An 18,195-nucleotide genomic window follows, 5' to 3' on the forward strand; every position below is an offset into this window, starting at 1 on the left:
TTACTATCACAGGACCTCCACAGAATGGTGAGATTCATCACAGGGTTTGTTTATTATTATTATTATTATCATTTAGATCTCCAAGGAGTCAAAAGACTCATCGCAGGAGGTCTTTCCTAGGAAACACAAGTCTATCAAGACTCATCGTGGTAGGTCCCTCCCAGGAAACACAAAGTCCATCATGCCACTCCTTAAACTCATTGACCATTCTCGCTCTCACCACTCTATCAGGCAATGCATTCCATAGTTCAACCACTCTCCATGCAAAGAAACCACTCCTCACCCTCTTGCTCACAATTTCCTTCCGTAACTTCCAGGGATGACCCCTTGTCATGACTCCTTCCCGCTGTTCAACCAAGCGAAAGAACTCCCCAGTGCCAACCCTGTAACCACCTCTCAACAGTTTAAAAGTCTCAATCATATCACCTCTCCTTCTTCTATCCACCAAACTCTGCAGTCCACATTCCCTCTGCCAATCCTCATAACTATCCTTGTACAGTCCTGAAACCATCTTTGTCATCCGTCTTTGTATCCTTTCCACAGTTAATTTATCTCCTTCAAATCCTGGGGACCAAATCTGAGAACAATAGCCCAAGTGTGGTCTGATCAGAGACTTATACCTCGGAATGATAACCCTCTTATCTCTGCAGGTCAGTGTCCTTCTCATAATTGCAGCAATCCTCTCTGTTACCTTTGCCAACTTTACAATATGTCCACTGAATTTCAGGTTTCTATCAATCATCAACCCCAGATCTCTTGTCTCCCCTACTTCCTCCAGTATATCTCCTCCAATAGAGTATGCATTGTCCCATCCATCGATGTATCCCAAACCTCAAGACCTTACATTTTGCTGCTTTAAACCTACACCCCCCATTTATTTGCCCATCTGTCCAGCTTATTCAAATCCTCTTGCATGACTACCACATCTGCACTATTACTAATAACCCTTCCCAGATTCACATCATCTCACTGACAATGTCATTGATATAAAGGTTAATTTTGGTACTTTTAACTTCTGAATTGTATAATTAGGAATGACTGTTGTTTGAGTTTTCAATATTGAAATGTTTTTAAGAAAGAAGATACTTAAAGTTAAAAAAAATCTGTATAAGTTAAACTTTTATTATATGAATCAAACCATTGTGAGTTTATTTATTTATTGTTTGCTCCTAGGTTGGATTTCTTACAGGAATTTGCATTCCATGTTATGAATTACTCAACAGATTGATTCCACATACTAAACCAATGCTGGATGGTTGTATGTAAGTATTGTGTATTATATAAGTATTACAAGTATTATCAGTTGTTCAGCCTTAATTACACCAACATTCAAATGGATATTTCTTGTCCTCCCATGTTGTTACTTTTTTTTTACATCAGAACATGCAATGCAGAGAATTAATTAGAAAGTCACACATCGCTTTTGCAATATAGTTTTTAGCAATTTTCTCTCTGTGTATAAAAATAAACCTCTAACTATCATCTTCTTGGCTAATCCTTGGGTAGTAAAGCATTGTCCTTGCAGCATAGCCATTTGTAATGTCTTGGGTGAATTTGTCAGATTTAACCCTAAAGTGTGAAGGTCCAAAATGGATAGGCAAGTTAATGGGGCTGATCTAGCCCTCTTGATCACTGTTAGTGATAATTATTATTATTGTTAACTCCAGACCTCCATGGTGTCAAAAGATTCATCACGAAAGCCAAACACTGTTATACACAAAGCCCATCAAATTGTGCATTAAACTAATTCCATGTATCTTCAATATATATCATAAGTAAGATGTTTAGTAATGGATTAACTATATCCACTAGTAAAGCCAGTAGTAGCAATAACTTGTTATTAATGACATCCATGTAGATGAAATATATCAATCATCTTAAATTTTGTATCCATATTATTTCAATGGAATATCAATGGTATTATTGCAATTTTAATGGTCACTTCATATCCATGGCAACGAGGACATGTACACATCAAGACCAGTTGGATGGGTAAACCCAAATTAACAAGAATGATTATAGCATTACCACAAAAAGAAAATCATTATTATTATTACAGGGTTATAATTATTATATTTTAACATCGGAATAATCATATTTTCCATCCATTTACATAAACAGATGAATCATGCAACCAAAGACAAGCATAGTAAGGAAGTAATTAAAACACTCACCAGTTAATTAAAAATACTTATTTCATACTGAATTTGGGATTTAGCCGACCAAATTGTATTCTTATTGGTTAAACCAAAATAAAAAATGATGGTACAACATGACAAAATTTCATGCCGGCTGGGGCGTCGCCCGGTTAAACAAGGCCCCTGTTGTTTTCGCCAGGGAACCAGGGCGAACAGCGAAAAGTCAGCTACTGGAACAAATCTGAAAACAAACCCCAACTCAACATCACCACAGTTAAAGATCGGTACTATCAACGTAAGAAGCCTGAATGGCAAAGAAATGGAGCTAGCTGAGGAATTAGATAAGTACCAGATCGACATAATAGGGGTGACTGAAACAAAAAAGACCAAAACTGGTGAGATCTTTCTGAGCAATAAATACAAAATGTTATATTCAGGCAATAACAATCAAGGAAAAGAAGGAGTAGCCATAGTATTCAACACAAAATACGAGGCTAATCTTCTTGAATGGCAGTCAGTCTCAAGTAGAGTAATGTGGGCAAATATGAGAATGGGGAACTGGACAATGAGACTTATTTGTGCCTATGGTCCCACAGAAGGCTCTACTAAGGTAGAAGTGGAGGAATTTTTTGAGGCTTTAGAAAAAGCAACTGACACAATGAAAAAGGAAAAGTTGGTCCTTGTTGGGGATCTAAATAGTAGAGTAGGAAATGATTGTGAGACATACAAAAATATTTTGGGAAAATTTGGAGAAAAGAGCAAAGCTAATAATAATGGCAAATATCTGTTGGATTTCTGCTCAGGACATGGACTGGTTATTACTAACACCATGTTCCAACATAAAAATGTGCACAAATTCACATGGAGAGAAGAGGCTAGGAATAAGAAAAGTCTCATTGACTATGTTATTGTTGATAGTGATGTTTTCTCCCTGGTGCAGGACACCAGAGTGTACAGAGGATTTGAAATTGGAAGTGATCACTATTTAGTCTTGAGCAGGATAAAATTGAATTTCATATTGAAAAGAATAACATGTAAGAAAGTTTTAAAGCGAATAAAAGTTGAGCAGCTCTCAGATGTAAACTGTAGACTAAAATACAGAAATATTATTGAAAAGAAAATGAAAGAGTTTGAGAACAGGAATCAAACCTTGGAGATTCAGTGGCAAACTCTGAAGGAAACATTGATTGATTCTGCCAGAGAGGCATGTGGTGAGGTTGTGTGCAAAGATAAAAAAATCAGAACTCCCTGGTGGACACAGGAAGTTAAAGAGGCAGTGAAGGAAAAGAAGAAAGCATATCAAAAGTTCCTGGCAAATAAGTCAGCTTTTACTCTTACAGAATACAGAGACAAATGTAAGAAAGCTAAACAGTGTGTAAAACTAGCTAAACAAAAGTCCTGGGAGGACTTTGGCAAGAATATAGAAAATAAATATCAAGAAGGTGGCAAAATATTCTGGAGGTTGTTGAAGAAGCTTAGGAATGGAGGAAAGAGTGCTGTAAAAGGAATTAGAGATGATAAAGGTGAAATGAAAACAGGAGAAAAAGATATCCTTGAAGTATGGAGTAATTACTTTGAAAAACTGCTAAATGAAACAAGCAGTGATGACAGCACAGTGATAAAAAACACTGACCAGGCATGCAGTCAGGAATACATATCCATACTTGAAGTAGAAAAAGCCATCAAAGGCTTGAAATGTGGAAAGGCAGCAGGAGTAGATGATATTCGACCAGAAATGCTGAAGTATGGTGGTATAAGAGTCTTACAGTGGCTGCACTGCATAGTTCAGAAAGCCTGGACAGAGGGACGAATTCCCGATGATTGGAGTAGAGCTCTCATAGTACCCATATATAAAAAGGGAAATAAAACTGAATGTGAGAATTACAGAGGTATTTCCCTACTGAGTGTTCCTGGCAAGATCTATGCAAGTATACTTGAGAAACAGTTGAGAAGAATTGTGGAAGAAAAGCTTGGTGAAGAACAAGCTGGATTCAGGCCAAATAGAGGTTGTCAGAATCAGATCTTCACTTTACGACAAATAGTCGAGAAAGCATGGGAATATAACAAAGATCTGTATTTAAGTTTTGTCGATTTGGAAAAGGCATATGACAAGGTGCCAAGAGAGAAGCTATTCAATACGCTGCAGTTATATGGTGTCAATGGGGCATTATATCAAGCAGTACTTAGTTTTTATTTGAGTTGTGAGTCAGCAGTTAGAATTGAAGGAAGTACAGGAAGATGGTTTAATGTTAAATCTGGTGTGAGACAAGGATGTACATTATCCCTTCTGTTATTCATTATCTATGTGGATCACATTATGAAGGAATGTGGTATTAAACCTGATATCAAAATTGGAGATGTTAATGTCAGCTCTTTGCTTTATGCGGATGATGTTATACTTCTAAATAAATCCGCTACAAGTCTGCAAGATTCTCTGACTAAATTGAATAGCTGTTGTAATAGATATGGTATGAAGGTCAGCAATAAAAAGACAAAGACAATGAAAATAGGCAGAATCATTGAAAATGTCAACTGTGTTGTGAATGGAGAACCTGTGGAACAAGTAAAACATTTCAGCTACTTAGGCACAATTTTTACTGAAGATGGTAAACTAAATATAGAAATAGACAACAGAATCAGCAAAGCTGGTATCGTGGGAAGTCAATTGAATAAATTCATATGGAATAAGAAAGAAATTAGTTGGAACACTAAATTAGCTGTATACAAGACTGTGTTCAAACCAATTTTAACTTATGGATCTGAGAGCTGGGTCAGAAGTAAAACACTTGACCAAAGACTAGAGACCGCAGATATGAGAGTCCTGAGAAAGATTAGAGGCGTGAACAGATGGCATCAATGGCAATATCATATTAAAAATGAGGATATTAGGAAAGAACTTGACATTGTCAGCATCCAGGAATGCGTTAGCAGAGCTAATCTCAGATGGTATGGTCACTTAAATAGAATGGGAGAGGAAAGATTAGCAAAACAAGTGTTCTCTGCCAGTTTGGCAGGAAAACGACCCAGAGGAAGACCAAGATATAGGTGGATTGATACGGTACAAAGTGCCTTAGACGATAGAAATATAAGATCTGATAATGTTGGAGTCTTGACAAGTAACAGACTGATTTGGAGGAAAATTGTAGATAGGAAGTTAGTAATGATGTAATTTTTTCATGTAGTACTGTCATATCCTGTACACCCCTTGAGGGTACATGGCAGGAATTTGATGATGGTGGATGGATGGTATTATTCTATACAGAACACACAAACACACACACCTATATATACATATAAGATTTTAAAAAATTAATGACTAGAATACCAAAAAATGCCACTAATTATTTGAACACACAACTAGTTTCGTTTTCTTAGAAAACTTCATTGGGTGCATAACATGGGGAAAAAAAACATTACAAGAGGCAGCTATAAATTAACTTGCAAATGTATTGTGACATTTGAAGCGGTTCTAAATGCCATAGTATTCTTGGGCACATTCACGTAGGCATGATCTTATGCACACCAAAGTTGAATAGCTGAAGAATGAGAATCAGATAGGTTATAGCTAAGGTTAGGATTAAAATGGACCATATTGAGGACAATTTCTGTTGATTCCACAATTCCTCTATCCAGTTCATCTTAGCATCTAAAAATGTTTTCTGATTTTTTCCAGATCACTAGATGAATGACAGAATCTTCCTTGTTAGGGAGAGTAGAATTAAGAACCTGATTAGATAGTGTGCTGGCTCCAGTTCTACCATACAAAACTCAATAGATTTCTCTGTCTGATCAAAATAGGGTACATTGCAGTTACACCAAAGATGGTAAACTCCTGGATACTTTAGAACTGTTATGTTTCAGTTTAGATGTACTGATGTCACGTTGTTCAACTGGATTCAGGATTGGCTGTCTGATAGGTATCAGAGAGTTGTGTATGGTGGGGCACTTTCAAGGAGGCAGAGGGTTACAAGTGGGGATCCCACAGGGCTCAGTACTGGGACCTATATTGTTTAACCTTTATATGAATGACATTGTCAGTGGATTGCAGGGGGATATTCAGTTGTTTGCAGTTGTGAAGCTGGGAAAGGTTATTAGTAATATTGTACATTGTGGTAACCCTGCAAGAATATTTGAATAAGCTAGATAGATGGGGAAATGACTGGGGGTGTCAGTTTAATGCAGCAAAATGTAAGGTCTTGAGGTTTGGGACACATCGATGGGACACTGCATACTCTATTGGAGAAGCTGTACTGGAGGAAGCAGGGGAGACAAGAGATCTGGGGTTGATGATTGATAGAAACCTGAAATTCAGGGGACATATTGTAAAGGTGGCAAAGGTAACAGAGAGGATTGCTACAATAATGAGAAGGACGTTGACCTGCAGAGATAAAAGAGTTATCATTCTATTGTATAAGACCTTGATCAGCCCACATTTAGACTACTGTTCTCAGATTTGGTCCCCAGGATTTGAAGGGGAAAATTAACTGTGGAAGGGATACAAAGGCAGATAACAAAGATGGTTTTAGGACTGTACAATGTTAATTATGAGGATCGGCTGAGAGAATGTGGACTGCAGAGTTTAGTGGATAGAAGGAGAGGTGATATGATTGAGACTTTTGAACTGTTGAGAGGTGGTTACAGGGTTGACACTGGGGAGTTCTTTCGCTTGGTTGAACAGCGGAAGGAGTGATGACAAGGGGTCATCCCTGGAAGTTACGGAAGGAAATTGTGAGCAAGAGGATGAGGAGTGGTTTCATTGCATAGAGAGTGGTTGAACTATGGAATGCATTGCCTGATAGAGTGGTGAGAGTGAGAACAGTCAATGAGTTTAAGGAGTGGTATGATAGACTTTGTGTTTCCTAGAGGTGAACCTCCCACAATGAGTCTTGATAGACTTGTGTTTCCTAGGAACGACTTCCCGCGATAATTTTTTTGACTCCATGGAGGCCTGAATAATAATAATAATAATAAAGAATGGAGAAAATTAGAAAATGCTGTCAACATTTTCTAATGCCAAAAAGAATATTCTTAATAAAGGTTTTAATTTTGTTTTGCCACCAAGATCTATTCCAAATGAGCTATTACTCACAAAAATAGAAGCAAGTTCATTCCTTCAACCTGAAGATGCTAATCTACTTTGCATGGAATTTATCCTCACAATTAACAATGCAAAATTCCCAATAGATAATGTTACTATTGCAGAACTTCGAACCAAAAAATCTACAGAAAAATAATGATATTATAATTCTCCCTGCTGACAAAGGTAACTCGACCTCTCATCTATATAGCTTGCCTAAAATACATAAGGAAAACACTCCACTAAGACCCATCATAGAAGGCATTGATTCTCCCATATACAAGCGTTCAAAACATTTGGCCAAGGTTTTAAAAAGTTTATCAGGCTGAACCACCTCCTTTCTCAAGAATTCAGAATACTTTGCTTTGATTGTTAAAGACATGCATCTTCAAAAAGATAAAATTATGGCAAGTTTTGATGTTATTTCCCTCTTTACTAATGTGCCACCTACAGAAGAGATGTGCCTAACTTATCTTTTAAAAGATAAGTTATCAAAGCTATGTCACTCCTGAACTGCTGTGTAATTTCTAGTTCTTCTTCTTCTTCATGTAGCTTCCTCAGTAAGAGGGGTGCAGCACCATGTCCTTCCAGTTCTCTCTGTTGGTGGCTTTCCTTTTTCTTTCTACATAGCCATGTGATCCTGTCCATGATCTTATATCTTCAAGCCATGTCCTTCGTTTTTTGCCTCTTGATCCTTTTCCCATAATTTTTCCTTTTAAAATTGTTAATATCCTCTGTCCTGCTGAACATCTCAGTACATGTCCCGCCAATCGCATCTTTCTCTGGATCATTTCCTGTAATAAAGATCTCTGTGTTCTCATTCTCTGTAGGACATCTGTATTTGTCACATGTTCTGTCCATGAGATTTTCAGAGTTCTCCTATAGCACCACATTTCAAAGGCCATTATTTGTTGCCTTACTCTCTTTTTGAATATCCAGGTCTCACTTTCATATGTGAAAATTGGCGACACTAATGTTATTATTATTATCCAGGCCTCCATGGAGTCAAAAGACTCATCGTGGGCGTTTTTAGGAAATACAAAGTCTATCATACCACTCCTTGAACCCATTAACTGTCCCCACTCCAACCACTGTCTCAGGCAATGCATTCCAAGGTTCAACCACCCTCCACGCAAAGAAACCGCTCCTCATCCTCTTGCTCCTCATCTTCATCCTCCTTTCGTAACTTCCAGGGATGGCTCCTTCCCGCCGTTCCACCAGTGAAAGTGAAAGAACTCTCCAATGTCTACCTTGTAACTGCCTCTCAACAGTTTAAAAGTCTCAATCATATCACCTCTCCTTCTTATGGAGATAGTGGTGAAGATGTGGAGTGGCGATTATGGTGAAGAAGGAGGTCCTCCTCCTTCTTCACCTCTACTCTAATGTTCTTAGCATTGTTTTCTTTGTCTCGATACTCACAGAACTTCTGAGATCTTTATTTTTCCAGAATGCATCTTTAGCTATGGCTGTTCTTATTTTTATTTCTTTATTTTGCTTTCCACCTGCAATAAAGTAGGTGCCTAAATATTTGTATTTTGTTGTATGTTCAATTTTCATATTGTTTATTATTATTATTATTACGTGACACCTCCAGGCAGTCCAAAGACTCATCGAGGGAGAATGTGCCAACAGCATCGAATGATTAAACCCCATCCAACTACTAACCGCACTCAAACTTGCTTAACTTTTTTTTTGCGTAAGCCATTAGTAGCAGAGTCTCTACCAATCAACCAACCTCATATTGTTTAAGAACATTTCTGGCTCGGATCTGTTTTCTTTTGATATCTTCATAAATTTGGTCTGTTTTGCATTTATATCTAATCCAAATTCTTTACCTTCTTCAATTAGTATCTGCACTAATTTGATTAATTTGTTTCTGTTTTCTGCTATTGCAATAGTATCATCAGCATATCTAAGATTGTTGTATATTATACTATTAATACTAATTCCTATTTTTTGTTTTTCAATCTTTTTCATCACTATCTCACTATAGATATTGAATGGATTCGGTGAAAGGATACAACCTTGTCTAACTCCTCTTTTTATTTTCACTACAGAAGTCTCAGAGTTTTCTGAGAGCTGCATTTTCTGTTTGGTGTAAATCATTTTTATAATCTTAAGTACATGATCTTCAATGTGTAATTTATCTAATATATTGAACATTTTATTATAATAAATTTAGTTTAATCCTTTATCCAAGTGTGTGCAAACAAACACTGGGCAACTCCTTGCAAAGGTGGTGCAAGCTACCAACACTCCTATCTCAGTATCTTCCATAATGCAAAACACATCTCCTTGCAGATATGTATAATGTTATGCATTAAGGGAAGGGCCACTACCCAGACTAGTTTCGACCTTTATTGAGGTCTCTTCAGTGGGAGCCAGGCCCAAGTGGAGATACCAGGCAGAAGCATTAGCAAGGTCATCTCCTCCTATAGGAGCTGCCAAACGGTGTGCCACCTTTTTATTAAATTACTCTGAATTTAGAGAAAGATGTTGAAAGTTTAATTTTCAGTCAGACTATAATAAATTTAGTTTAATCCTTTATCCAAGGTGTGCAAACAAAGTTTGCGCCTGAAAGTATCTTCAGGACTGGGGTAAAGTGGTATAACACTGGGCAACTCCTTGCAAAGGTGGAGCAAGCTACCAAAACTCCTATCTCAGTATCTCCCATAATGCAAAACACATCTCTTTGCGGATATGTATAATGTTATGCATTAAGGGAAGGGCCACTACCCAGACTAGCTTTGACCTTTATTTTGAACATTTTATTATGTTTTACCTGGTCACAAGTCTTCTGAAAGTCTATGAAGCATATGTAAATGTTCCTATTTCTTTCAAGTGATCTTTCTATTAGTATTTTTAGTTCTATGATAGCATTAATGGTTCCCATTCCTCTTCTGAAGCCTTTCTTTGTTCACTCAATTCACCGATTAAGGCTCTTTCAATTTGTTTGTTAACAATGGTTAAAATAATTTTAGATGCATGGGATATTATGCTCACAGTTCTGTAATCCTCGCAATTTTGTGCATTATTTTTCTTTGGAATTGGTATGCAGATAAATGTTGTAAAAACTTCAGGTAATTCTATTGTTTTATAGATGTCCTGAATGGATTCCACTAAATAGTTATTATTGCTAGTCAAAGCTTTCAGCAGCTCAGCCAGGATATTATCACACCCTGGGGATTTATTATTAGGAAGATTCTTAATTACCTGTTCTATCTCCTTTTCTGTTGGTAGAGTAGTATCTGTTGTTACGTTTAACTTAAGGTGTCGTGAATCATCTAACATGTTACCATTATCATCATCATACAGATCTGATAAGTACTCCATCCATCTTCCATTTATCTTTTCCTTATCAATGATTATGTTTTTATCTTTTCCTTATCAATGATTATGTTTTTATCTTTTCCTTATCAATGATTATGTTTTTATCTTTGTCCTTGATGTTATTAGACTGTGTATATTATTGGTTACTTTCTTTTTAAAAATACGATATACAAACAGAACTTTGGCTTGGCCATAGACAACCCATTATCTCCTATATTAGCAAATTTATATTTAATAACTTTGAGGAAAAAGCAATAAATGCCTTCCCATTAAAGGCAAGGTTATTGAAAAGATATATTCAAGATGTTTTCTTAATTTGGAGTCATGGGTCAGATTCTTTAAAGGAGTTTCTGAACTATCTGAACAATCAACACCCAAGAATACAATTTACCTTGAAATTGGAAGTTAACAGTTATCGCTCTCGTTCTTGGATTTAAAACTCACTCATATGTCAGAAAAACTGAATATCTCTATTTATAGAAAACCCACACATACCAACAGATTCATGCACAATCACTCATTATCTGCCCAGGAAGTTTGGCTTCATTTCTACTTTGGGTAAACGTGCTCACTCCCTCTTCAGTAAAGAAGAAAAGATTACCAAACAACTACAGTTTCTTCTTACAACCTTACAGAAAATGGCTATCCCAAACAGACAGTTTGTAAGCTACTTTTTAATCCACCTGTTCACCATACTGAAGATAGTACTGATGTAAAAGGTTTTATATCTCTACTGTAGATCAGCTCCATTTCATCAAAGTCAGCTAAATTTTCAAGAAATTTAAAATCCATACTTGTTTTACTTCTCTTTCCAACCTCCATTCCTTACCTGGTATACCTAAACTGAAACATGACAGCGTGAAGTATGAATGAATGGGTGTGTCAGTTTAATGCAGCAAAATGTAAGGTCTTGAGGTTTGGGATACATCGATGGATGGGACAATGCATACTCTATTGGAGGAGATATACTGGAGGAAGTAGGGGAGACAAGAGATCTGGGGTTGATGATTGATAGAAACCTGAAATTCAGTGGACATATTGTAAAGGTGGAAAAGGTAACAGAGAGGATTGCTGCAATTATGAGAAGGACACTGACCTGCAGAGATAAGAGGGTTATCATTCCGTTGTATAAGTCTCTGATCAGACCACACTTGGGCTATTGTTCTCAGATTTGGTCCCCAGGATTTGAAGGGGATAAATTAACTGTGGAAAGGATACAAAGACGGATGACAAAGATGGTGTCAGGACTGTACAAGGATAGTTATGAGGATTGGCAGAGGGAATGTGGACTGCAGAGTTTGGTGGATAGAAGAAGGACAGGTGATATGATTGAGACTTTTAAACTGTTGAGAGGTGGTTACAGGGTTGACATTGGGGAGTTCTTTCACTTGGTTGAACAGCGGGAAGGAGTGATGGCAAGAGGCCATCCCTGGAAGTTACGAAAGGAAACTGTGAGCAAAAGGGTGAGGAGTGGTTTCTTTGCGTGGAGGGTGGTTGAACCGTGGAATGCATTGCCTGATGGAGTGGTGAGAGCGAGAACGGTCAATGAGTTTAAGGAGTGGTATGATAGACTTTGTGTTTCTTAGGGGGGACCTCCCCTCGATGAGTCTTGACAGACTTTATGTTCTTAGGAAGGACCGCCCATGATGAGTCTTTTGACTCCATGGAGGCCTGAATAATAATAATAATAATAATAATAAAGTACAAGGAAGTAGGCAATGACAATATGAAACTTCATGATTATAAAGAGCATCAAAATTATGATACTTGATCATTAATTGTGAACGTGGTCAAAGTGCATCAAACTACAAATTTAAGAAAGAAAGAGCTTTTATGCTTTTAGGAAGCCCTAGTTTAAGAAGTTGGAAGAACCAAAATCTTTGATTTGAAAACTTAAAAATCATGAGGAAATTTATTTAGAACCCAAACTGAATTAATACTAGAGTGTGGTAGTAGAGTTTACTTTCCAAAATGCATGCAATATGGCAAAATTATACTGATGCTTCCATGTTGCAACATTAACTCTAAACTATTCAACATAACTTTCAGAAAGTTTTATCAGTAAGCCCAATAAAAAGAATGCCTTTTGCATCACATTTATAGTATCTATAACTCCTGTAAGAGTTAACAGTTGCTAAAAACATAATGATTATAACATTCTAGTGTAAAGTATAGTTTGTGTTCTGTCTTTCATAGACAGAACTAACTCGATAAGATATAAATTCAAATGCCAACTTATGGTGATAAAATGATCACAGTCAACTTTTCTCATTTCAGAAGTAACCTGAAGAAATGGCAGATCTTAAATAATGAAAGAAAAGAAGAAAGTGAAGAAGAGAAACTGGAGGATGAGGAGGAGGATAAAGCAGATCAAGGGAATGAAAATGAGGAATTGGAGAGACAGGAATCAAAAGATAATGAAGAATCAGAGGAGCAGGAATCAAAAGATAATGAAGAGTTGCAGCAGGAGGAAGAATCAAAAGATAATGAAGAAGGGAATGATGATGAAGAAAAGAAAGATGCTGATCCTGGTATTCAAGACAATGAGGTGGAAGATGCTTATGATGTGAGATCAGAAGGACCAGAAGATGATGAGAATGAAAACCTGAATGGAGAGACTGGAGAAAGTCAGGAAGAAGTAGCATCCTGAAGACATTTTACTAAGAATGTGGATGGAGTCACTGAAATGCCAATCCCATGCCATCATGCTAGAAACAATCCTTAGTGCTGTGGACTCTATAAGCACGCATTTAGATGTCATCACTTATTATGGGAAGAATCTAATAAATAGAACAAATGATTAGTAAATATGCATAAAATGAAAAATTTCAGTGACTTAACTAATTTCTTAAGTAAAAAAAAATGCATTTTTACCATATTCTGTATTTTAATGTTAGTGGTAATTCTACCATACATAAGTGATACAGAATCAGCTGAAAGACTGCTATAAAACATTCTCGTCACAGCCGTGACAAAAGAAGTTTACATATTGTGTACATCTAACTTGTTTCCTGTAGATAAAAGTCTTGTACAAAGCCATAAATTCTTTCTTGGGATATTAATATAAAATAATTTTGAAATATTATGAATTGAAAATAATATATACTATGAATTTTAAATGTGATATGTTTGTCAATAACTTTGCTGAATATGCAAAACTAAAATGTTTAATAAATTAAAAAAAAAAAAAAAAAACTGTTGCTGTAACATATTATATTAGTACATAGCAAATAATATTTTTCAGAGCAGAGTCTGAAAAATGGTAGTTTATGCAAATCCACGTACATAAGATGAACTACAAAATAAAGCAAAAATAACAAAAGCAGAAAACTGATACCATTATTATAATATGAATGAAAATGAGCACACCACTAATTTTTGTGTATGAAGGAGTGTGAAATGGCCTGAATTTGATCTGGGATAAGCTGTTTCTGGGAAAATATGTTCTTACACATAAGTGAAATAAATTACAGTTCCATATATTTAAAGAACTGCTTGAATAATTTCACATTTGCATTCTGAAGGAATGAAGATATAAAAAAAATTCAGTTCAAGTAAAATTATTGAAATTATTATTCAATGATAAATTTGCTTTTTTCATTATTAGCACTTTAGCAATTTATTTTCAACTAGATCCTTTGCCATGTATATTAAGTGAACAGTCTGAGAGACTGATTAAGAGTTATGCTGTTAGAAAATATTTCAAACTATTTAAAATACTGAACACAGTTATAAGTATAAATATAGCTTAAATTATTTTAAAAGAGAGCCTGAAAGGCTTCATTTTGGTGAGGTAAATTAAGAGAAATAGGGAATATTATAAATCAATCATTATTTTGTAATGAATTTATAGAAACTAAAAAAGTTTCAAAAGACAGACTAGAGAGCTTATGAGAGCACAACTCCCAGCATCACAATTGCCTTTGACTTGTACTACTTAAAAAACACAAGCTTTGTCCAAGAGTTGTATATTGCCTTTCATTAATGCTTTTAAGTTTCAATAGCCTGAAAGCTGTTTCAAACTGTTGGTTAACATCAGAGAGCAGTAGAAATCTTTTTTATAATTTAAAGATGCCAAGAAATTATATTCTTGGTGTAATCCTTACTAGCCTGTTTTCCTGCTTTACAAGATGAAAAACTGTGAGTTTTTAAGAGTACCCTAGTACCTTCATAAGAGACTGGCTAACTCACCTTCCACTGAAAAGCTCTTATAAAATTTCTTCAGATCCTAAATGGGATTCAATATTTAAGGTTCAATATGATAGATAATAAGACAAGTGAGGCAAAGAATGAGTTGTTGACTGCAAGAAGATTTGTTAATTACAAACAACAGAATTAAATTTAACTAATTTCTCCATTTTTTTAACATGAATCATCAAAAAATAAAATTTACAATGGAAATAGAAAGAAAGAAATTGCCATTTTTAGATTTTTCTGTTTTCAACAAACATGCCAGGCTGTTTCTAACAACTAGATGGAATACTTCTAGAAGTCTGTCACAAACCTACTTATACAGGCTATTATGTCTAAATTTCTAAAGCATTGATGATGCCACAAAAAAATGTGGAATCATCAATGCTGAAAATGAGAGACCAATTTGCATTTAAGAGATGGCAATAAAAATAAAGATGAGCTAGATATCATATATAATCAAACTATCCTTAATAGTTAGCCTAAGAAAACTATTTATAAATTATTATGCATTAAATAGTCATCACACTAAACACCTGAGATACAGATGCTTTATCTTGGCAAACCTCAGTGGAATTTCAATGTGCATCACTTCTTTACTAAATGTTAGTTACTAATCAACCAGTACAAATAATGGACTGCTTCTTGAGGTTTATAATTCATATCAAAAATCAGCCAGAAGTATGCAGAAATATTATCATGATGTAGAAAGTCCTATATTTGTTAAACAGAGAGACTTTGAGTTTAGAAAAGGTGAACACACAATTTCGTTCACAAAGGAAGTAGTCAGGACTACGCATGTCACATATGCAAACCACATGATGGATTGGAACTTGTGCCAAAGACTCCACCCTCTCAAGCAGTGGTCTAACCATCCTCCATGAAAAAAAGCTACTACTCACTACTTCTTTTCAAAACTTCTAGGGATGTCCCTTTTGCCTGTTCTTTCCTCTTGTTCTGTCATAAAAAAATCTCCTGGGTGTCAATCCTGTACACACCTCTCAACAGTTTAAATGTCTCGATCATATTACCTCTTCATTTTCTTTCCACCAAACTCTGCAATTTGCACGTCCTCAGCATATCCTCTTAACTATTATTATGCACTCCTCATATATCATTTTCTGTTTACTGTCTCTATACCCTTTCCTAAGTTACTTCATTCCCTTGATATTCCAGTGACCAAATTTAAGCAATAATTCAGATGTTGACTGTTCAGGACTTTATACAATGGAATCAATATTCTTTTATTTCTACTGAACCTTCTCAGTATTACAGGCAATCCTATAGGTCAGTTACCACCTCTGCAATATGTCTTCTAAACTTAAAATTTCTATCAACAATCATCCCAAAATCCTTTGCCTTCTCTACGTCCTCAAGTATCGTTCTACTAATAGAGAATACAACCTATCATCAGCAGATACCAAATTTCAAGACCTTACATTTAATTGCATTAAACTGAAATACCCATTGATTTGCCCTCCTGATTAGGTTAATCAAATCCTTCAGAAGGACCACCACAACAACAGAACTATTACTAATAACCTTTCAATCTTCACATAATCTGCAAACAACTGAATAATTTCCTGCAGTCTAGTTGTTTAACAGAATAATTTACTGCAGGAAATTATTCAGTTGGGATGATAAACCTGAGTTTCCGGGAGAATAAACCCTGCTACTTCCGTATGAGATCGGCTAACTCACCTTCAACTGAAAAAGTCATATAAAGATTCCTCCGGTCATGATGAGAATCGAACTTAGGCCTTTTCTAATTGAAGGGCGCAACGTACCATCATTCTTCCAATTGCGCTACGATATGAGAAACAGATTGCAGAGAATGCAGTTTGCAGGGCCTTGTAAATAGAATGAAGAAAAGGGATGTTACAAAGTTAATTTTTTTTTTTTTGCAGAATGGGGGAAGAATTTTTTTGTAGAATGGAGGAAGGAGTAGAACAAGGAGACATACCTGGAAGTTGTATAAGGAGGGTGTGAGCAGGATCATAAGGCATAGGTTATTTTGTATGAAGAGTGGTAAAGCATTCCACTGACTAACCACTGTTGCAAAGGCGTAGCTGGGGGAGGGGAAGGCAGTATGCCCAGGGTGGCACTTAGAACCTTTTTGAACTTTTGCAGTTAATTCTAAAATACAGTCTCGAGAACTCATTTCCAAATATTGTAATACTAATGCAAATTTTCCTCATAATTGCTGTAAGTGTTGCTAATTGTGAGAGGAGTTTTTCTAAATAAAATTGATTAAGAATTACCTATATTACTATGCTAGACTTTGCCAATGTCATCAACGATTTTGCTAACAGAAATAAACATAGTGTTTTAATATATTTCCCTATACGCCGTTTTGACTTTTTGTAGTATTTTTGGTATTGAGAGGGGTGGCAAACTCAGAGACTGCTCCGGGCGGCAAAAGCTCTAGCTACACCACTGCACTGTTGGTTGTTGTGGTGAATATGCATGGTTTAAAGCATGGTTTGATGGGTTTTGTGTGTTACAGTTTTGCTTCCCGCAATGAGTCTTTTGACTCCACGGAGGTCTGGTGTTAATGATAATAATAATATTAAATAATAAATATGAGGATTGTGTATGTGGAGAAGTATCAAGTGAAAGGGAGGTCACAACTGAGGTTTTTCAGGGCTCAGTACTAGGACCATTGCCATAAAGGTTAAACAGCAAAGGTCCCAGTACTGAGCCCTGGAAAACCTCAGTTAATTAACCCCTGTGTTAATCTATTAAATGGATTAACACAAGGGATAATAAACAAACAGGAGATAACAAAGTCTATCCTGCAACTGCTTAAACATGTTCGCTGTCTGCACTCTCACCACCCTCTCAGGTAATGCATTCTATGCTTCTATTATTCTCTATGAAAATTAAAAAAAAATATTTCTTACTCACTGCTTCCTTTTGCATCTTCCAGGCATGGCTTCTTGCCTTTGGTCATTCCAGTCATTCTATTATGTGAAACATTATCATTATTATTATTATCATTAACATCCGTGGGAGGTACACACAATGCTCTCCCAACCATGCCCCAAAATGATTCAATGTGTCCACATTCACAACATGCTCAGGCAATGCATTCCATCCACCAACCCACTCCCCATGAAAAGAACCCGCTCCTCGCTCCCCTGATCACACCCTCCCTATACAGTCTCCAGTGATGGCCTCCCATTCAAGATCCCTCTCTCACTCCATGAAAAATCCCTTCCATGTCAACCAGACAACAAACCTTGACTTGCTTATATGTCTCAATCATATCCCCCCATCTCCTCCTATTCACAAAGCCTGCAATCTATACTCTCCCAATCTGTCCTCATACTCCAAAGACCACTGACAACTCCCATTAATCCTCTCTGGACCCCCTTCCAACATAATCCCATCACCATGAAAACCAGGCAACCAGATCTGTGCACAATAATCCATATGAGGCCCGATCAAGGCCTTATA

General features: G+C 36.3%; 1 protein-coding gene across 1 annotated transcript in view; it reads left to right on the forward strand.

The window, feature by feature from the left end:
* The window catches only part of LOC150101111 (putative 3',5'-cyclic phosphodiesterase pde-5), a 250,271-nt gene extending 236,857 nt beyond the window's left edge, over positions 1 to 13,414 (forward strand). The window contains exons 28-29 of the mRNA XM_090401842.1: positions 1,174 to 1,262; positions 12,823 to 13,414. Of these exons, the coding sequence (XP_090257968.1) occupies positions 1,174 to 1,262; positions 12,823 to 13,195 (462 nt within the window). The 3' untranslated portion in view covers positions 13,196 to 13,414. The remainder of the gene's footprint in view (positions 1 to 1,173; positions 1,263 to 12,822) is intronic.
* The last annotated feature ends 4,781 nt before the right edge of the window (positions 13,415 to 18,195 follow it).

The sequence above is a fragment of the Typopeltis vanoorti genome, chromosome 12 (genome assembly GCF_054136105.1).
Source record: "Typopeltis vanoorti isolate ZY-2024b chromosome 12, IOZ_Tvanoo_1.0, whole genome shotgun sequence".
Lineage (NCBI taxonomy): Eukaryota > Metazoa > Arthropoda > Arachnida > Uropygi > Thelyphonidae > Typopeltis > Typopeltis vanoorti.